The sequence below is a fragment of the Bidens hawaiensis genome, unplaced genomic scaffold (genome assembly GCF_021521415.1).
Source record: "Bidens hawaiensis isolate Kalapana, Puna unplaced genomic scaffold, B.hawaiensis_p1.1 tig00015393_1, whole genome shotgun sequence".
Classification (NCBI taxonomy): domain Eukaryota; kingdom Viridiplantae; phylum Streptophyta; class Magnoliopsida; order Asterales; family Asteraceae; genus Bidens; species Bidens hawaiensis.
In genome coordinates this window covers 388,144-410,793 of record NW_027492373.1, presented here as the reverse complement: position 1 = coordinate 410,793, position 22,650 = coordinate 388,144, and the positions used below count along the sequence as shown (strand labels likewise).

Genomic DNA, 22,650 nt, shown 5'->3' with positions numbered 1-22,650 from the left:
TCAAGTTGGTGGTACGGTGGTTGACTGGTGGAGTCAATGCCGCTATTGTTGATTGTTTTAATAATTAAAGAGAGTATTTATGTATTTATCTATTTATTAAAAGGTTAATGGGTTTAATTTGTTTGGGCTTTACACTTTGCTTGGGATTTAGTTAGAATGAACTTTTAAATTGATTGGGCTTTAAACAAATAGGGATAACGTTATTATTTTTCAGTGGCAGCGAAACTCGAAAACCGATCGAAAAAATACTTTTTATACATTATCAACAAAAAGTTGAAGTGTAACGAAGGCTACCCCTGCTAATACTCTGTCTCCACTATCCCGCTACTACTCTATGTCCGTCCCATCTCCTCTTTATAAACACTTTCAAATTTTATATTCCAATTTGTCTACCAGTATCTTCTTATCATATGTGTAAAAGAAATCATAACATAATATAAAGATTGGATACAAAGTTTTTGTGTTTTCATCTTACCATCACTACATTCCGATAACACATATCACCCTGTCGCAGGGCTGGCCTAAGTGTGTGGTCGGGTAGTCGATGGTCACAGGTCCGACATCCCGCTAGACCCGAAAAAAAATTATAACTTTTTTTATGTATTTTTATAAAAAAGAATTATGTATAATCATGTTTCAACATAATTTCATAACCACTAGCTTGGTCTAGTGGCAAAGAGGTATGACATCTAACCAAGAGGGTTTTATGTTTATTTTTATACACAACCCAAATCATAACTAAGTAGTAAGTAAGTCCACTTAAAATCAAATTGTTTAAACAAAAAAAAAATGTTTCTTTTACTTAAGGCTCAAAAAAAATTTTCGACTTTGGCCCAAAAAAATTTTCGTCTTTTCAGAGCCGACCCTGCCCTGTCCTAAGTCAAAAACTCATAAAAGTGGCCACCTCACAACTTTCAAAACCACCTAGAAACTCTCTTTTTTCATTTAAGTTGTACGAGGACGTTCTTCTACAACAACGACTCTCCATCATACTCACACCCCTCACTTCCCGAAAACACTTTATCAAAGAACCTTTTAATCAGTGACGGATCCAGAATTTTTTTCCAATAGGTTTACCTTTTTTCGGTGTTCAAATTTCACACAACTAAACGTTAAATTTTTCGGGCTGGTCGGGCCTTGTCGGAGAATATGATATAATACGATGCTATAATAAAACAATATGCTAATTTAAAGTAAGGTCATTAAAATGAAATTTTTTTTACAATAAATGGGTTGTGGATGCGTGATGTGTGAATAGGTACTTTGAAATAACTGGAAACGAAAATGTACTTTTTTTAGCTATTAAAAACCTAACTAAATACACAGTGATGGTTTACCAAAATAAAAAAAAGGTTACCAAAATGGAACTTAAAAAGACTTGAACTTGAGACATTTCATGTAAAACCCAAACTAATAACACAACTATGATTTATCAAAAAGAAAAAATAAACTGTAATCAAAATGGGTATTTGAAAGACTTGAATTTAAGACCTTTCAGGAGATTAGAAAGGTTTTAAAAAAAAAGTTTACCGCTACATCATATTAAAATTTGTAATATGGATTAACTTCTAAAACTCTTATGGGATAACTAATATTTTTTATATATCGTCTTGACGCAAAATTTGAAAATCAATGGATTCTCGTGAACTCGGGGAACCCACACTAAATCCACCCATGGTTTTAGTCTCCCACGAAACATCCACAAACCAACAAACTTAACCGATATCGACAATTCAGTTCAACATTTCAAATTACAACCTACTCAAACCGCATTTACCCAAATTTTATAACATTGTTTAACGACCCAAATAATAAAGGGAAAATTCCCTAAATAACCCAAATGAAAAGAGAGAGAAAAAAAGATCCAAAAAGTTCTAAGTTTCCCAATATAACCCAACTAATTTATACTGAGGCGACGCATAGGAAATATAACCGACGAGATTCAAGAACCATTTAAAAGATGACACGTGGCAAGATTCTGACAAGTCCGACCATATTTTTGAAAATCTTGGGGGTTCCGTCCAAATCTGTTCTTTAACTCTTTTTTTGTAAAAAGCAGTCTCTCCAGACGGTTTTTTTATGTTTCTTATCTGGTCCGTTCAAATTTTGATTATCCCTAACCTCTTCTTCATCTTCATCATCTTCAACTAATAATAAAAATATAAGAGGAGTATGAACTCAATGACGTCAGATCAGATTGGAAAAGTGGGAGTCGGAATGGCGGCTAATCCGTTGTCGTTTCTTACGCCTAGATCGGAACGTAAGCGGCCGAATTCAAGAGGTATAGATTGGAATTCAACTAAAGGCGACAAGGATTGCGGTGAAGTTCTTTTCTTATTTTTTCAACTGTGAAATTCTTTTTTTTTCCTAAAATCTTTAATTTGATTGGTTGATTGAAGAAACCAACATGGTCATCGAAGATGAAGATGAAGGATGAAGATGAAGAAGATGAAGATGTAGATGAAGATGAAGAAGAAGAAGTTAGGGATAATCACAATTTGAACGGACCAGATAAGAAACATAAAAAAACCGTATAGAGATATTGTTTTTTTACAAAAATATTTAAAGAACAAATTTAGACCGAACCCCCAAGATTTTAAAAAATATGGTCAGACTTGTCAGAATCTTGCCACGTGTCAGCTTTTAAATGGTTCTTGAATCTCGTCGGTTATATTTTCTATGCGTCGCCTCAGTATAAATTAGTTGGGTTATATTGGGAAACTTAGAACTTTTTGGAGCTTTTAAATGGAACTTTTTCTCTCTCTTTTCATTTGAGTAGGTTATTTACAAACTTTTTCCATTTTCAATCCCATTGGCTTGCAACTTGTTTTATTTTCACTACTAAACTTTAACCCAAAGTTAAATCTGAATACTGTTTTTACCGGTTGGTAAAAACCGAACTGAACAATAACACAGAATTAATTAACAGTGATATATATATGAGACTATAATACTATTACACCCTTAAAATAAAAACCTATATTTTACTAACTGAACGCCAAATAACGCAAGTCACCAATTCACTACACTATCCTTAATGACCCAAATAATAAATTAAGTAATTAACCAAAAGTAGAAAATTTTAAATAACATATATTCCATTATATTCGATTTGATTATTAAACAAAGACAAATCTTACGTGGGGAACAGACATACCTTGTCCCTTTAACGGGTTAATAATACCGGATTCAAAACATTTAATTAAATCCCACTTTATAAAACCCATTTCAAGTCCACCAAAAATAATAAAGCAAGTGCCTTTAAAACGGAAAATTCTGAACATAGTTTAAAATAAGGGAGAGAAATTGAAAATAGTCTAAAATAGGTTTCATTTTGAAATTAGTTCTCTTAAACTTATGGTTTTTTAGAAAACTATTTTTTAAAAAAGAAACCTCACGTGACAGACAACTTTCATTCCAAACATATGGTTTATCAGAAAACTATAAGTCAAATTTCTATGAAATTTTATCGTGTGAATTTGTGATAGGATACTCAAATCTCACGTTATGAATTTATCTCTTATTTAGGACTATGTCCAGAATTTCCCCCCTTTAAAATCTATCGCTTGTACTGTTTCTGCTATATTGTCCCATTCCACCTGACACCCACCCACACACTCTCTGCTCTGTCCTGTCACCATTATCGAGCTTCAAAACCTTGGTGTGTGTGTGAGAGAGAGAGAGAGAGAGAGAGAGAGAGAATATAGACGTTACAACGTCTTTTGTTGTTGTTAAGCTCAAATTATTGTGTTTTAAGTAGCAGCAGCTGATGAATAGTGTGGTGGTTGTTTAATAAGAGAGATATTGGAAGAATGTCAAGAGGGTTTGGATTGGTTTTGGTTGTTATTGTGGTGGTTGTTGGTAAGCCATTGTTATTAACTTATTATGCACATTAAGTGTTTGTCAAAATGTCTGAACCAGTTTTTTTTTATTATTATTATTTTTTGAGTTAGTAGCTGATGAATAATTTTCCGAATGTCAATTTGGGTTTTGGTGGTTTTGGTGGTTTTGGTTGTTATTTGTGTTTGTGCCAGTTTAGGTGTTTTTTTTTTTGAATAGTTGTAGAATGTCAAGAGGGTTTGGATTGATTTTGGTGGTTATTGTGGTTTTTGGTATGTTATTGTTATTATGCATTTTAGGTGTTTGTCAAAATGCCTCAATGAGGTTTTTTTTTTTGTTGTGGGGTGTGGGTTTTCAGTGATTTGTTAAGTTGATTCACATTTTGGTGTAAACGAGCCGAGCTGCGGGAGCTTGAGCTCGGCTCGTTTTGACTTGTGAGAGCTCGAGCTGGGCTTATTTTGAGTTTTTTTTTCTACAGCTTGAGCTCGTCAAAAGAAGTCAATTGTGGTTGTTGGTAAGCCATTGTTATTATGCACACATTAGGTGTTTGTCAAAATGTCTGAACCAGTCTTTTTAATTATTTATTTATTTTTGAGTTAGTAGCTGATGAACAGTTGTAGAATGTCAAGAGGGGTTGGATTAGTTTTGGTTGTTATTGTGGTTGTTGGTAAGCTATTGTTATTATGCACATTAGGTGTTTTTTATAAATGTGTGAACCAGGTTTTTTTTTTTTTTATGATGACCAGTTGTAGAATATCAAGAGGGGTTGGATTGGTTTTGGTTGTTCTTGTGGTTTTTGGTATGTTATTGTTATTATGCACATTAGGTGTTTGTCAAAATGCCTCAATGAAGGGTTTTTGTTGTTGTTGTGGGGTGTGTTAAATTGATTCACATTTTGGTGTAAACGAGCCGAGCTCGAGTGCTGCGAGAGCTGGAGCTCGGCTCGTTTTGACTTGTGCGAGCTCGAGCTGGGCTCATTTCGAGCTTTTGTTTTTCACAGCTCGAGCTCGCACTATTCAAAAGAAGTCAAACTTAAAAGTACACAAAGATCAGGCTCAATAACTAAACTGGCATTATTTGAGGCTCGGCCGATATTGGCTCATAAGTCAACATGCATCAAGAGTGGTTATTGGTATGTTTTTGTTTACGCACATTGGGTGTTTGTGAAAATGCCTCAGTGAAGTTTTTAGTGGTTTGTTTGAATTAATTGACATTTTGGTTATGGGTTTTTAGCTAATTTGTTAATTAATTCACATTTTGATGTTCTTTTTATTATGCACATTATGTGTTTGTGTAAATGCCTCAAACCAGTTTTTTGTGGTTGATGTGTTGATTCAAGTTTTGTAGCATGTGGTTAATTTGTTGGTCGGTGGGTTTAAGCTGATTTAGTAAGTTGATTCTAGTTTTGGGTTTGTGGGTTTTAGCTGATTTACTGAATTGATTCACATTTTAATGTTCTTTTTTTATGCACATTATGTGTTTGTGTAAATGTCTTAACCAAAACTCACATTTTGGTTTGCGAGTTTTAGCTGATTTACTGAATTGATTTACATTTTGGTGTTTGGAAACAAAGATCTATTTTCAACTTTGTAACATTGGTTCACAAATGGGGTATTTTTTTGGTTCAATTTCAACATGCATAGGGGTTACAGTTCTTAAAATATATCTCTGTTTGTTATAATGAATCTTAGATTTGATCTAGTTATTATAGAGTATTGGCTGTTTGGATGTGTGTTTAACTTAACAACAGTCAGTTTAGGGGGTTATTTTGGGGATAAATTATTTACTTCTATGGGAAGATCGTTTAGGCTCGTCGAGCCTTAAGGAGCCTAGTGTTGTATTTTTAAGTTTTAACTATTTTGTACTTTTATGTATCAATTTCTCGCTGCATAGCCGAGCTCGAGCTCGTTTAAGGTACTGCACACGAGCTCGAGCCGAGCTTAGGCTCATTAAGGTTTTTCTCAAAATATATAAAATACATAAAAATGTATATAAAGTAATTAATAATTAATTAACGAACGAATCTTATTATTTTATTATATTTATCCAGGATACTGCAATGCAAGCAAAGTAGGAATCTGCTATGGAAGACACGCAGACGATCTCCCGACCCCGGATAAAGCCGTCGACTTAATCAAAGCCCAAAACATTAACTCCGTCCGGATATACGATTCCAACATCCAAGTCCTCAAAGCCTTTGCCAACACCGGAATCGAGCTCATGATCGGTATCCCAAATTCGGACCTCTTACCGTTTTCGCAGTTCCAATCAAACGCTGACACGTGGCTTAGAAACAGCATCCTCCCGTACTACCCGGCCACCAAGATAACATACATTACCGTTGGAGCCGAAGTTACCGAAGCCCGGGACAATGTGTCATCGATGGTGGTCCCCGCGATGACAAATGTCTATAATGCCCTTAGGAAAGCCGGGTTACACCGTAGGATTAAGGTCTCAACAACCCACTCGTTAGGCGTGTTATCCCGATCGTACCCTCCGTCCGCGGGTTCGTTTAACAGCAAACACGCGGGCTTTTTAAAACCGTTACTCGACTTCCTCGCCGAAAACGAGTCCCCGTTTTTGGTTAACGTGTACCCGTACTACGCGTACCGTGACTCGTCGACTAATGTGTCGTTGGACTACGCGCTTTTCGAGTCGTCGTCGGAAGTTATCGACCCGAACACGGGTTTACTCTACATGAACATGTTCGACGCGCAAATCGATTCGATTTACTTTGCGTTAGCGGGTTTAAACTACAAAACGATAAAAATCAAAGTAACTGAAACGGGCTGGCCTTCGAAAGGCTCCCCGAAAGAAACTGCAGCCACGCCCGAAAACGCACAAACGTATAACACGAACCTTATCCGTCACGTTATCAACAACACTGGTACGCCGGCTAGACCCGGTGAAGCGCTCGAAGTTTATATCTTCTCGTTGTTTAACGAGAACCGGAAGCCCGGTTTGGAGTCGGAACGGAACTGGGGTTTGTATTATCCGGATCAAACGAGCGTTTATAATATTGATTTTACCGGGAAAGGTACGGTTGACGTTACTAATGGCGGGAACTTAACGAGTGTGAACGGGACTTCGTGGTGTATTGCGAGTGCAAATGCATCGGAAGAGGATTTGAGAAACGGGCTGGATTGGGCCTGTGGGTCCGGGAATGTGGACTGTTCGCCGATCCAGCCAAGTCAGCCGTGTTTTGAGCCCGATAGTTTGGTGTCGCATGCTTCGTATGCATTTAATAGTTATTATCAGCAAAATGGGGCTACTGATATTGCTTGCAGCTTTGGAGGAGCCGGGGTTAAAACAAACCAGAATCCAAGTATGTGTTTTGACTCGTTTGTATGTGAATTTGCTGATTTGGGTTATTGTTATCCGGGATTCCGGGTTATGTTGATCCGGTTGTTTTGACCTGGGTTATTTTGATTCGGGTATTTTGACCCGTTTACATATTTTTGCATGGGTTCTTGATTTGGGTAATTTGATCCATTTAAATATTTTGTTCCGGGTTATATGGATTTGGGTATTTTGACCTGGGTTATTTTGACCCGTTTTAGCGCATACTGCATAGTGCATACTACCTTAAAAAGTGTTATTATCAGCATAATAATAGTTTTTGCAATGTTGCAATTTCGATAAACTCTTAATATTCATAAAAATCAAAAGAACGTTTTTGTAGATCGACCCAACCCGACCCCTTATAGGACATGTAACAAGTGGGCTGGGTTGACCTGCCAACACCATTTTTTAAACTTTTTTTATAATTTCATTATAGTTTAGGTTTTTAAAAACAATAATTAAAATAGTGATCATATATATATATATAAATTCTCGTTTAGCAAATTTCCGTTTGCTTCATATGTTGACTCATAGAGGTCAAATGTTGACTCTAGTGATATAATTTAACTCATCTTTTTTCGGTTTTGTTTTTAATCTTTGATCTTTATTTCTACAGGTTACGACAATTGCTTGTACTTGAAAGCCGGGTATGTAAAATCATCAAACCTTGTAAAAACATCTATCTTATTATAATAATAATAATTTTTTTTACAAATTTATAGCTAAACTGGCTGCAACCTTGTAACAGGAGTAACAAAACCGCTGCGAATAACGTAACCACAAGTGCAAATGCAACTTCTTCAGGGCGACGCGATTTTGCAGTCCCGAATCATTATTATTATTATCTACTCATGATGGTTTTCATGGCGATCCAATTTCTTTGAACCAATGTCTGAAGAGACGTGTTTCGGTATGTATTTTGTTGTTTTAGGTAGTTGATTTATCCAAAAATATCTTCTTCCCTAATTTTGTATCATAAGGGTAGTAGTATGGTATGGTAGCCAGGTGTTGTAAAACATGTACTGTCAAAATGTAGTAAATGTGAATGCTGCATGTTTTGTTTCTGTTGTACCGTAAGCGTAATTTTGAGCGTTAACATTAATTATATATATGTGTGGTTTATTACTTATTAGAACTAACATTTGAGCTTTATTGAGTGTGAGTGCAACGACCTCTAGCGGATGAGTTCACGAGATGGCTATGAAATAACTTTTTATAGATATTGCAATTGTAACATGTGGACGAGTATCGGTTAGGATTGTAAGCTCATGAAAGAAACACTTATTTGGAATGCTTGCTTGTACAATGTGAGTATATATTATTTGGAGGCAGACCCTCTGTCCTCGGGATAAAGGTAAGGCTTGTCTGCATTCCACCGGCCATCGTAGACTCTACTGATAGCTAGCTGTTGGTAGGATTTGATGGGGTGTGACGAGGATCATGAAGATAGTTGTGATCAGGACCACAAGGTCAACATGTGGTAATGTAATGAATGAGATTAAAGGTACATGTTTACATGGGTGATGTGTTAAAGGTACATAAAATTTTATCTTACTATTAATAATAACAATCAGTGTAAATGATGTTTATAACTCTAGTCAGATGACAATAGTTTGAAATATTATTCCTTGCATTGTGTTGCTTGTAATTTGTATTTAGGACGGTTTAAATGAATTTGGGTTAAAAAACATGTATCTTATTAATACTAGAAAGAGTCGGCGGGTTGCGCCATGACATAATACGGATTCGGTCGGTAGAGGTTCAATTCATTATGGTACCAACATTTCCTATAGGAAAAAAATTCTATATAGTATAATTTATGACAAAGAAAAATTAAAAATTTGTATAACATTATCATAAAAAAAAATAAGTTATTCGCAATTAAAAGTTACCAAAAAAACTATTAGATTTTATTGTATACCACTGAAATTAAGTAGGGTTGTCATAACATGTTGGACACGACACAATAAGACACGATGACATGTTGTATTAAACACGAACACGACACGATAACTAATCGTGTCATTTTTTTCAAACACGAACCTGTTTAGTAACATGTTAAGACCTGTTAAGGGACTTGTTTAAACATATGTGTAATGAAACAAAAAATTTCAAAACAAACATAAAAGTCTTAGTTATTACACAATCCATAACATATTTGAAACAAAAATCACAATCCTTAACATATATGAAACAAAAATTCACAATCCTTAACATATATGTTCGTTTATTTAGTAAACGAACGAACATGAACACATGCTCTGTCCGTTCATTTATGTTCATGAACGTTCGTTTATGTATTAACAGAAAATAACTAAATATTATCTAGATATGTCTATCTGCTTAAAAATTTTATATTTGTTAATTGGTGTTCATTTATGTGTTTTCAGATTTAATTTTGTTTGTGTTCATTCACATTGGTTCATATATATTTATTTATGTTCGTTTATCTTTGTTTTGTTATGTTTGTTTATATTTTAAACAAACGAACATAAACGAACATAAATGTCCATTTTTAAATAAACGCACATGAATATAAATATTTGTTCGATTAATTATAAAGTTAAATGAACAAACACGAATATGCTCTTGTTCGTGTTCATTCGATTCATTTACGGGCTTTCAATATTCACATTGATTAATACATCAGTCTTATTCTCTAGCCTCTACCGATTTTATTTGTGTTCGTTTGTGTTCGTGAACCGTTCGTGAACACGTTAATTTTCTTAATGAACGAACACGAACATAAAATCTCGTTCTGTAAGTGTTCGTGAACCGTTCGTGAACACAATATTTTCTTAACGAACGAACATGAACAAGGCCTTGTTCATGTTCGATCGGTTCGTTTACAGCCCTGTTTTTTTAAATAAAAAATCTACAAAGGTTACTAACATGTTAGCGGGTCTTTAACCTGTTGAGACACGATTTTTTAATATGTCTTATACAGGTCGGCATGTTTAAGACATGAACCATGTTAAGCTCAACCCCAAACCTGTTAGAATCCATGTCGTGACTTCTCGTGTTAACAGGTCCGTGTCATAAATTGATAGCCCTAAAATTAAGTTCATTATCATATACACTTGGATTAAAAAATGCAACTTGCACCCTAGGTCGGATAATTTTTGCGACAATTGCGGTCTTGGTGGTGGTGGTAGCGGCGGCGACAAGTTTTTAACTTTGATTACATTTTTCATTTGTCCCCTCAACTTGAGAAAAATAACATATTTTGGCCTAAAATTAAGCGGGTTAGTTTCCGTTAAGAAAATATTCACCGTAGGCCAATAGGATAAAAGTTATGATTAATCTAAATAATTTCTTAAGCTGGGATTAATCCTGGTCAATAGGCCAATAATTTGGTTATTAAAATCCAATATCCCAAAGGTTAAAGACATTTACTTCAAGTACAAGATCAGGTCCAGTTTGTTACAATTCGTATCAGCGTCTACCGAGTCAGGTTAGCATCATATAAACAAGTGATGGTTTATTTTGTAATCATGTTTTTGATACATTTTTCGTGGTTAACAAAATTGTGAGTGATCTAATCTTCATTGATTCTTATAATCATCAATTCACCACTTGAATAATAATAACATTCACTCTCATATCGACCAGTATAATCACTAGGAGCTCATTGATTTGTTTTTGTTACCGAGTGGAGATTATATCGCTCGAGCACCAAAAGCCAAAGTCCTAAGATCCTAGCGGGTAATGTGTTACACAATATGCAATATGGTACGCAGTTAATATGAGATTAATGATCGGAAAAACAATATAAGTAAAAACATGTTACAACATACAAATATATGATGATGATGATGATTATAAAGCATTTAAGATATCCACCAAAACAAGTTTTTATAAAACATTTAATCATGAGGGTAACACCACCATAAGTTTTGATTTAATCTTCAATACATTCTCAGACCGTATCGTTTCCCTGCATACATTTCTATTCGTTAAACTTTCGAATAATACACAAATTAAAAAAAAATATACACTTTGGACGACTTCAAATCTATTCACTTTAAATCTCAAATTCTTTAAATTTTATATCGCCTAAATGAGCCGACATTAACGAAACAAATAAATTAAAAAGGGACATACCAAACAAATTAATAGCCCTGGTCAAGGAGGTAGTCACCGAGCCTTTCAACAATCAGGTTGCATTGGCTTGGAGCCATGGGCTCGTCATAGATGCCGATGATTAGAGCCATTCCGGTCTTCTTGACCGTAACACCACCGGGTCCCTGTGATCAAACAATAATCAAACTCAGTAACTAATTACCAGATTAATGCAAATTATTATTTAAAACATAAACAGTTAGTTGGGAGTGTTAATCTGAATATACGAATAAAATGCGAGGTTTTATATATTTGAAAATAGACTATATATAACTTTCAACCCATTCGGCTCGTTCATTTTTTTTATCACAAACGACGGAATATAATGTTGGAATTTATGATGCAACTTTAAAAAAAATGTCGTATAAAAAGGCTATCTGCGTTCTAAAAAAGGGGATTTGAAAAAACGTCAACAATTGTGGCTATTCCTATTTTACCCTTCCAGCCATTTAATTTCTTCTGTTGTACATCTAGAGCACATCTAAGATCTTAACCATTCATTAGTATGATCAATGGCCCATATTCATTCTTAACATTTTCGATAAGTAACTACGGTTAAGTATGAATACAAAAACAAATCAATAGTGATATGAATAAAAACACAGAGGTTGTATGCATTAATAAGTAGACTTGTTTACAACTTTATGTCAGTGTAATCAAAGCAATTAATTCATTCTTTAATAAAATAACTAATTACCTAACAGGCTAACATATACGGATTAAAAAAATATGCGGGTATTTATGTCAATATAATCAAAATATTTATATCTTTAAGAAAATTAGATCTACCTTTTTTTATTAAATCAATTTATATCCTTTTCGAGTGCAGTATGAGATGAATGTGGTAAAAATCAATGAACGATGTTTATAGGTCTAAGATGATAAAGACAAGAAGAAATTATGAATGAGTAGTACTGTTATTCTCACATGTTCATTAACCTCCATGGATCCATGGAGTTTTCAACCATCTCTTTCCAAACTGTAATACAAAAGCGTGTTTTATTTATGCTAATTTTATATATGATGTTCCGTTTTATGTCATTCATAATGAAACTTCTTATCATTTTTTGTTATAATTCGCTATTCCATTAAAAAATATATTTACAACTTATAAAATCACTAGGTGTATCTTTTTCGTGATTATGAAGAAATTGCGTGAGATTATATCATGTATTCGTATGAATATTCCATTAGAAAATATAATTCAAACTTATAATACCATTTAATTTGATAAATATATTTTTTTAAATAATCATTTAATTTCTATAGTTTAATGTATTTCTTTTAAGCATCACGTGTACCACACGGGTTCTAGAGCTAGTTTATAATAATGAAATATCCGTATTTATTTCATACACAAGAGAAACTTTAACAACGATATTTATTTAAGGGGTAGATTTGCAGCACCAAAGTTGAGGGGCTAAAGATACTATACTAGAATGAAACTAGAACAGTCAGTATTGCCATAAAAGAAATCTTAAAAGGGATAACTTGTAGATATTTCATGAGTCACGATTAGATAGAAAGCCACGCATCTTACCTCGATTCATCCTCATTTTCTACAACTATTACCGTCCACCATCACTCCTATACAACTACAACAACTTCATTGATATTAGTTCCCTCCTTCAAATCGTTTTACAAAATGTGAGTGTGTTAAAGAAAATTAAAGCCAAAATATCACAAAAGACTTAAAGAAGGTTCGATTTTTGATTTTCACTATTGGGCCTAGTCACAAACCCAAGGTAAGCTTGTTTCTAGAACTATATACACATCGAGGTTCAAATCGCTGTGTATTTGGTTATGGAAACAAGCTAACCTTAAGTCCTTGACTAGACCCAACAGTGAAACCAAACCTCGAAACACTTCATGCTTTTGTGATATTCTTCTCTAATCTCCTTCCGCACACTCACAATTGTTTAAACAACTTGCAGGAGAATCACAAGGGGCTGTTGTAGGTATACATGAGTGATGATGGGCCACAACAAGTGTAGAATATGAGGGTAAATTGTGTTAAAATGTAAGATATGTTGCTTCCTTAGTAATCATGATCCACCAAATCGACTACAAATTACCTCTTACAAGATTGATTTTATGGCTATAATTAATTAATTACCCTTTGAGTGCATTATAGTAATATCTTTACCCCCTCAATTTGGGTGTAACAAGTTCGTCAGATTTTGATTGATTCCAAACTTGCGCTAATTGAATTAATAAATTATAATCTACAAATGAGCTAACTTTCTTATAAAGTAAAACATCACATAGACTAAATGATACTCCAACTCACTTAGTGTTTAATTTGAAATAATACACATGATAAGATTCGATTCTAATTAATAGCAACGGAAATTGAAATCGAATGAAGTAACATAAATTGAAAATCGAATTGATATGAAGAAGATGATCCTATCGAATCTTACAGACTCGATATACTAACACCGAAGTGTTCCCGGGACTATGCCCTATCTCAATGCCAAGCAAAGAGCCTAACAAGCCGAATAATATTCTCCCTGCTCCCTAAGGAGTTATTGATACAATGATACCTATTTATAAAATATAAGCTGCACTTAACCCCCTCGTAAAATAGACAAATGACATTTAGACTAGAAACTATAACATAATTCCTATCAACACATGTAAAAGGACTCACATTACCATCCTGATCTTAGTATTCAGCCTTTTATTACGGCCACCGGTACATTTAAACTATTTCATAAGCCACCTAACTATGTATCGAGTTCCATTCATACAAGATCCAGCTAAAAACAAAACATGCAACATTACCCGAGAAGACGCTATTGAAAAAAAACACCATTTTCCCCCTTCATACACAAGTATCATTTTCTTTTCAAAAATTTTAAGGGTGTTTTCGTCATTACTCATTAGGCATTGTTGGTCTGATTTAATATAAATGAAACTCAATACAAAAAGCTAATCACTATGAAAAGCATCTTCACTAGTGTAAAAACTTAAACTAATATCAATTATCAAAACCAAAAAAGTTGTAAATTAATCACCTTTTTGCCTCGAATAACAACTCCGGGTTCGCCTTGAATCACCATATATTTTGTCCCACCCAAGTGTAAGCCTGTTGGAGCGAGTGAGCCAGGCTCATTGAAGTCATTAATGATAGCGGTTATTTCCTCTGGCTTCACCTGCACATCAGCAAAACAATAAATGCATGTTGGAACAAATTAATGAGATCTAACATCATTAATTAGGGAGCGTTTGGGATTTTGATTATTACAACTGATTATCTGCTTTTTAAGAGAAACAATCTGGAATAAGTAACTGCTACTTTACTTATAAGTTATCAAGTAAAATGTTTGGACAAGCAATCAAAAACACTCTCAAAACTGCTTTTATTGTATTAAATCACAATAAGTTAATAACCAGTTTTAAGAAGCAATTGTAAACCCCTTACAATCCTCAAATAGAGACTTCAAGAAACATATTATAGATACGCTCATGTTGTAATGCATGTTTCACAGTTCCAACCAATAATATTTGTAACGTTTTTTTTTCTTTTTCCATTCAACTTTATTTAGATCCAAAACATTTACATCCTTTAAATAAAATCGGCTGTTAAATTCAAGGTTATATCTATTAATCTACTTATTACCAAACCAAATCAGATCATAACAAGCATTCGCAATTCACCTAAAAATCAAATTATCCTATAGCCAAGAGACATCGACACTAAGGACCGATCACAGTCAAAGCAACATCGATCATTTAGTCAGATCAACAAGCAAACTCATGAAATACCCCGATTGAACTCGAAAAACTAAGCGAATCTGAACAAGAACATAAGAATATTGAAGTATTGATCAAATCCAAAGCTTAATCAACAACAAATAGACTTAAACAAATCAATCAAAGTAAAAATTATGCAACAATCAAATCAACTGGATAAATAATTAGGTCAAATGAAATTTCCATGTAAATCGATAAATCTGAACCAGAACATAAAAATACTGAACTATTGATCAGATTTAAAGCTTAATCAACAACAAACAGACTCGAGCAAATCAATCGAAGTAAAAACCATGCAGTAATCGCATCACCAAGATAAACAACTAAACCAAATGAACGATGTTGTGACATACGTATATTAACCTATTGATCAGATCCGAATCTCAATCACAGCAAATCGAAGTAAAAACTAGGGGTGTTCACGAGCCGAGCTGAGCTCGAACCACAGCTGGCTCGGGCTCGGCTCGAATTTTGATCCAGTTAGCTCGGCTCGAGCTCGAATTCGAAATCGTGCTGAAAACCTGAGCTCGAGTTCGGCTCGGTTTTAAAACGAGCCAGCTCGGCTCGATTCGAATTGGCTCGAAATACAAAAAAATAATGCAAATTTTAAACTTAATAGCTTAACTTATCATATAATATTTAATTTAATAAACCATATGCAAAAAAAGTTCAGCCAAATAGATAGATATCCAAATCAAGTCCATATATAAGAGATAAATATATAATAATTAATATATACATATATATACATTATTAATTATATATATATATAACCACCGAGCCACGAGCCGAGCCGAAAATGGCTCGGGCTCGGCTCGTTTCGAAACCGAGCCGAGTCGAGCCGAGCCGTTTTTGTTCGAGCTTTTTTCGAGCGAACCACGAGCCACGAGCTTTTTGAACAGCCCTAGTAAAAACTATGCAATAATCAAATCAATTTGATAAAAAAACCTACGTCAAATCAAATTTTCACATAAATAAAATAACGTGAACCGAAACTATTGATCAGATAAGAAGCTTAATCAACAACTGATAGACTTGATCAAACTAATCGAAGTGAAAACTATGCAATAATCACATCAATTGGATAAACAATTACGACAAATAAAAATTTTCACGTAAATCGATGAATCTGAACCCTAACATAAGGATATTAACCTGTTGATCAGATCCGAAGCTTAATCAACAATAATCTAATCAATGATACCCATTTTTCACGTAAATCAATGAGTTTGAACTGTAACATAAGGATATTGAAATATTGATCAGATCCGAAGCTTAATCAACGACAAACAACTCGAGTAAATCAATCAAGTAAAAACTACGCAATAATCAAATCAATTGGATAAAATTAGGTCAAATGATCGATGAATCTGAACCAGAACATAAGAATATTGACCTATTGATCAGATCCAAAGCATAATCAACAACAAACACACTTCAATTAGGTCAAGTGAGATTATCAATTACTTAACCTATTAGTTAGATCCGAAGCACAATTGAAGTAAAAACTATGCAATAATAAAATCAATCGGATAAAATTAAGTCAAATGATCGATGAATCTGAACCAGAACATACGGATATTAGCCAATGGATCAGATCTGAAGCATAAACAACAACAGACATACATGAAAAAATCAATCGAAGTAAATCTATGCGATATTAACCTATTGATCAGATCCGAAGCTTTATGCATAATCAAATCGGTTGAAAAAAAAAACTATACAAAATTAGGTTTAATGAGATTATCAATGAATATGAACTGTGACATGCGGATATTAACTAACCTACCGATCAGATCCGAAGCTCAACCGAAGTAAAAACTATGCAACAACCAAACCAGCTAGATAAAAAAAATTAGGTTAAATGAAATTATGATGAATCTGAACTGTAACATACGGATATTAACCTATTGATCAAATCCGTAGCTTAATCGACAACAAATAATCAAATTAGGTTAAATGAAAATGTGGCGTAAACCGATGAATCTGAACCGGAACATAAGGATATTAACCTATTGATCAGATCCAAAGCCTAATTGAACTAAAAACTAAAAACAATGCAATAATCAAATCAATTAAATAAAAAAAATCAGTCCAAATGAAATTATTCATGAATCTGAACTGCAACATACGGAGATGAATTAACATTTTAATCAGATCCAAAACTTAATCGAAGTGTAAAACTATGCACTATTCGAATCAATCGGATACAACATTAGGTCAAATAATATTATTGAAGAATCTAAACTGTAACATACTGATAGTATTTAACCTATTGATCAGATCCGAAGCTCGATTGAAGTAAAAACTACGCAATAATCGTGTCAATTGAATTAAAATATAAATTTTCAGTTAAAATCGATGAATCTGAACTGTGCGATAGCAATATTAACCTATTGATCAGATCCGAAGCTTAATCGACCCAAAATCTACGCAATAATCGAATCAATTATTTAAAAAAAATTAAGTTAGGTTAAATGATAATTGTGATGTAAATCGTTAGAAATGAAGTGGATATATATATATACCTGAGGGAAGTTGGGTGACTGAGCCCAGACAGTGCCGTCGTGACCGAGAATAGCGGCGGAGGTGAGGTGGTTGCCTTCGATCTCGCACATCAAGTGATCATCTACATACGCTTGCCACGACATATTATTATTATTAGTCTACCGGAAATTGCTGAGAGTATGTGCGTGTGTGATACTATTATTTGGTGGAGTTGAATGTGCGTTTTCAGAGATGAAGTGGAGATGATGATGATGATGATGATGATGATAATAATAATAATAATAATAATAATAATAATATAGCGTGGAAACAACGAGAATGTGGTGTGCGATTACGATTTTCCGAATCAAATCTAATCCAATAATAATAATAATAATAACTTTTATTCTCAACTTTTGTTTTACCCGGTGAGCGCGTTGTCGGTCACAAGTGTTAGTGTTGAGGTGATGAGTCGACGCAAATTCATTTGGTTCCGGTTACGTGTGCTATTATGCCAGAACTAAAATTAAAATAAAAAAATAATAATAATATTTGATGTAGACCGATGGGGTGGCGTCAGCCGGTAAAACTCAATCGTTGTTGATCCCGGGCATTAAGGTAATGAGTCTACGCATATTCGGTTGGATTGTGTCAAATTCGTGACGGTTCCGGTACTAAATCAAAAAAAATAAACAAAATCTTCATTATGTCGATTTTCGTTACGTTTGTTATGGTACTAGAACTAAAACAAAACACGTTGAGTTTATTCGAATTCGGTCGGTTTCCATCATGTCCGTTACAGTATCAAAACTAAAACAAAACAAAACAAAATTTACATTCGGTCGGTTTTCGTTACGTTTGTTACGAACCAAAATTAAAATAAACCAAAAGGCACCAATATGGTGCCGCAAAGTTGCCATATCGAGACTTTGCGGCACCAAACTTATTGTTCGTATTATATAATAATTGTCAGTTTTGACATGTACGTACACCTATCTTTTCGTAGTCATGTTCAGGGTTGACTTCTCAACTGTCGTGAGTAGAGGTGCAAAAACCGATTTAAAACTCAAAATCGGCTTGGGTTCAAACCGGTTCAGTTTGGTCAACAAAAGTCAAAATTGGTTTCGGTTTAGGTTGAAACCGGTTTCTTGACCTGGTCACGATCGGTTTCAGTTCGGGGTTTGACAGGCTTTTGCCGGTTTCAATTCGGTTAACCGTTTTGGAACCGCTTTTGATGGAGAAAATTACAAACCGGTTTCAAATTTTGGGTCGGTTCAATTAACCTGATTATTTGCCCACATCTAGTCGTGAGAGTGTACCCCGAGATGCGCAGGAACCGGATGGAATCCGTAAACCTCGCCCTTTGTCGGGTTCGAACATAGGATTAAAGCCATGATTTGTCCATTCACCCAGATGTCCTTCGAACTGGCCCAACTGTGAATCAAACTTGCGTCTCCACTTAGGGAGGACAAGCCTCTTACCTCTAGACTAAATTCTTAGGACTTGGTTTCACTTTAGTCTTTTGTGAGCTGTAGGGGTGCAAACGAGCTGAGCCAAGCACGAACATGACTAGGCTCGAGTTTGGCTCATTTTGACTTATTAGAGCTCTAGTTCGGCTCGTTTCAGACTCTTTTTCTAAAGCTTCAGCTCGGCTTGTGAGTGTTTTTCAAACTCGCGCTTGGCTCGTTTACTATTCATCAATTAAGTTATATACGTTTTAATTATATTTATATATTATGAGAAACGCCTTAAATGAGCTAAATCTCAGCTCGAGCCCAGCCACCTGTTTATGAAAATTTATATACGTACTGTGTCTCTATCGGCGTACACTTGGTCTTAGTGTTCATCCTTTAAGATGTGGTGTGCAGTTAAGAATTATGATAACGTGGCTTCTTTTCCCTTGATGTTTCTTGGTTTACTTTGGTGGCTAATATGAAGTTGGTTAGAATTTCGAAGCCTTTCATCGACTTGTTCAAAGATAAACTAAGCTTTTGGAAGGTGAATCATTTTTCTTTGGTGGTTGGTTGACTTTGACTAAATTGGTTCTAGAAAGCTTACCCCTTTACTATTTTTCGATATTTTTGGTAGCTAAAACAGCTTTATGTAGGGCATGTAAATGTACCGAACGAACACGAACAACGACATATTCATGTTCGTGTTCGTTTATATTCTTTCAATTAAAATTTAAAGGAATAGTTCACGAACATAAACAGACTTGATTGAACAAAGATAAATGCACACATACGAACATATGTGAGCGAACAAAAACAAACATAAACGAACACACTTATATGAACACAAATGAACAAATATAAAACAAAATAGGGTGACATAATATTTAAAATACAAGCACTATAAAAGTACGTTCTATTAATATGTAAACGAATATAAACAAACATAAATGAACTAACGAAACATGTGCTCATGTTTGTTTGGTTAATTAAATGAACACAAACATTTTGTTCATGCTCGTTCATTTATTAAAGACAGAATTACAAATTTTGTCCTTTAAAAAAAGCCAAAAACCGGTTCGTGTCCTTTTCTAAGTTTCCTTGCAGGCGGTGTCCTTTAAACTTTTTTTTTCTACACGTTATGTCCTTTACGCTAACTGGGTTAGAAAAACTCAGTTAAATGCCCTCACGTGAGACGCATGTGAGGGCATTTTTGTCTTTTCACCTGTACCTGCAACTCCTTCTTCTTCTTCTTCTTCTTCTTCTTCTGTACCTTCACTAACACCAACACCTGCCATCACCCTTCCTCAACCATCACCCAACCTTAACCACCTGCCACAATCGATTCAACCTACCTGCAACCAAACACCAAGCCGACCCTATGAATTCAACCACTGCCACCATAGCTTCACCTCCGGCGAGCCACCACCACTGTCTTCTCCGGCAAGCCACCGACACTGCCACAGGAACCACCATACATCATTCTCTCTTTCTCTCTCTCTCTCTCTTTCTCTCTCTCTCTCTCTCTCTCACTCATCCCCCAACACTACCACCACCACCATTGTCGTCCGATCAAAACAAAACCCAAATCAAAATCCATTAGCATATTTTGGTAAATCCGAACCTAATAGAAGCCCATTCATCATCCTCGGCCAAATCGGAAGCCTATCAAAGTTCATTCATCCTATTCTGGCAAATCGGAAGCCTAATAAAAGTTCATTCTTTCGATTCCGGCCAAATCGGAACCCTAATTAAAGCTCCATTAAAGTATTACGACTCGATCTACCTGAAACCCACGTTCCGTACAGTCACCGGCATTTGGGGATTGAATACGGATGATTTTGTCGCCGACGGTGGTAGTTAATAGGTGGTGTTTGCAAGTCTTCATCGCCGGCGGTGGTCCACGTTTTTCCGGCAAGTGAGAGAGAGAGAGAGAGAACGATGGTGGCCAGTGGAGTTTGGCAGGAGGCGCTCCACGTGAATCAGGGAAATAAGTGAATCGGAGGAAGGGTGAAACTTCTGGTGGTGGCTCGCCGGAGGTGAAAGCTATGGTGGCAGTGGTTGAATTCATAGGGTCGGCTTGGTGTTTGGTTGCAGGTAGGTTGAATCGATTGGGGCAGGTGGTTAAGGTTGGGTGATGGTTGAGGAAGGGTGATGGCAGGTGATGGTGTTAGTGAAGGTACAGAAGAAGAAGAAGAAGAAGAAGAAGAAGAAGGAGTTGCAGGTACAGGTGAAAAGACAAAAATGCCCTCACATGCGTCTCACGTGAGGGCATTTAACTGAGTTTTTCTAACCCAGTTAGCGTAAAGGACATAACGTGTAGAAAAAAAAAGTTTAAAGGACACCGCCTGCAAGGAAACTTAGAAAAGGACACGAACCGGTTTTTGGCTTTTTTTAAAGGACAAAATTTGTAATTCTGTCTTTATTAAATAAACGAACTTCGCAACGAATAGTTCACGTACAGTTTCACTGAACATTCAGTTCGTCTACAGTGCTGTTTTATTTTTTTTTCTTGGATATATTAGGAATAATTTTCTTTGGGGTCTTAATACATGGAGCATACATTGGGGGTGGCTTGTACGAATGTAGTGAAACCGTATTATTGATGCAGGGTATCTGGTCCATTAACTCGGCCCGGCCCAAATGTTTATTTTCATTTATAAATAAGGTTGTTAAATTTTTTGTTTAAGGGTTTTTGATTTTGATTAAACTTGTAAACCTTGAAGGTTTAAAACCTTTTGTTTCCTAGCTTTTGGCTAATAATCGTTTGAGTGTCTTGATTGTCATTTGACATGCGTTTCTAACTGCATCATCCTAATGGACCGAATACTCCAGCATCATCTATTGCCATTCACAATGTTTTAAAATCGATATTATGATAGGTTGGCAAATTCTCATTAAACTTAAACATAACCATTTGACATGCGCTTCTAACTGCTTCAAAATCAATCTTATTTTATGATAGGGTGGTAAGAGGCGCGACAAGAGAGATTAAAATAATGGATGAGATATAATCGGATCTTGATGGTATGGTCAAGTGTTTCATGGTTTATCGTTTAGATGGTGAAGACGGGTGGAGATGGATTAAAAAAAGTTTTGGGATTATTCTCGTAATTCATTGAGGAGGGCGCTCATGTCGAAGTTTCCATAGCGTCACAACCTAAAGATATTGTTTGGGTTAAATGGGGGTGTCACTTAAGGTCTGTTGTTACATTTGGATACTAGTAGCCAAAACTTGTTGACTACGGGTGTATGTTTGCAATCGGTAACTTGTAAAATCTGCTTGTTGGATGTGGATTCGATGGATCTCGTCTTCAGTTCTTGTTCGATTGCTCTAATAGTTCAGGATATGGCGGACAAATGGTGTAGGATGATGGGTGGGTTGGATCTTTTGAAAAAAAGACCGAGTACAAAATATAAAAAGGTGGTGCTCACAACTTAAAATTTTATAAAATTGATCGGTCAGTAGTAGTTTTATCGGTTTTCCCATATCTTTTTTTTATTTTCTTATGATCCCTTCTCTACTTATTTTAATACATTCTTTAGAAACCTAAACAAAAGTTGTAAAAAAGTTTTCTTAATACCCGAACTTAGCTATTTTAACTTACATTAAACTTTAGAGATTTATCTCCCAATCAAAGATGTAAAT

At 35.0% G+C, this 22,650-nt stretch overlaps 2 protein-coding genes and 1 long non-coding RNA gene across 3 annotated transcripts; 1 reads left to right on the top strand and 2 right to left on the bottom strand.

Annotated features, from left to right (window-relative positions):
- The first annotated feature begins 3,719 nt into the window (after positions 1-3,719).
- On the top strand, positions 3,720-8,251 carry LOC143549074 (glucan endo-1,3-beta-glucosidase 13-like). The gene is made up of 4 exons (XM_077040076.1): positions 3,720-3,861; positions 5,891-7,165; positions 7,799-7,829; positions 7,931-8,251. Exons 1-4 carry the CDS (start codon positions 3,813-3,815, stop codon positions 8,064-8,066), a joined length of 1,491 nt encoding a protein of 496 aa, XP_076896191.1. The 5' UTR covers positions 3,720-3,812; the 3' UTR covers positions 8,067-8,251.
- Positions 8,252-11,255: 3,004 nt separating this feature from the next.
- LOC143549071 (profilin-2-like) lies at positions 11,256-17,724 on the bottom strand. The gene is made up of 3 exons (XM_077040073.1): positions 17,592-17,724; positions 14,325-14,462; positions 11,256-11,429 (listed from the first exon to the last, which is right to left on the bottom strand). Exons 1-3 carry the CDS (start codon positions 17,712-17,714, stop codon positions 11,295-11,297), a joined length of 396 nt encoding a protein of 131 aa, XP_076896188.1. The 5' UTR covers positions 17,715-17,724; the 3' UTR covers positions 11,256-11,294.
- LOC143549070 (uncharacterized) lies at positions 14,888-17,535 on the bottom strand. Its single transcript, XR_013138075.1, has 3 exons — positions 17,076-17,535; positions 16,012-16,218; positions 14,888-15,472 (listed from the first exon to the last, which is right to left on the bottom strand). It is a non-coding gene; the product is annotated as an uncharacterized LOC143549070 (long non-coding RNA).
- Positions 17,725-22,650: the final 4,926 nt, after the last annotated feature.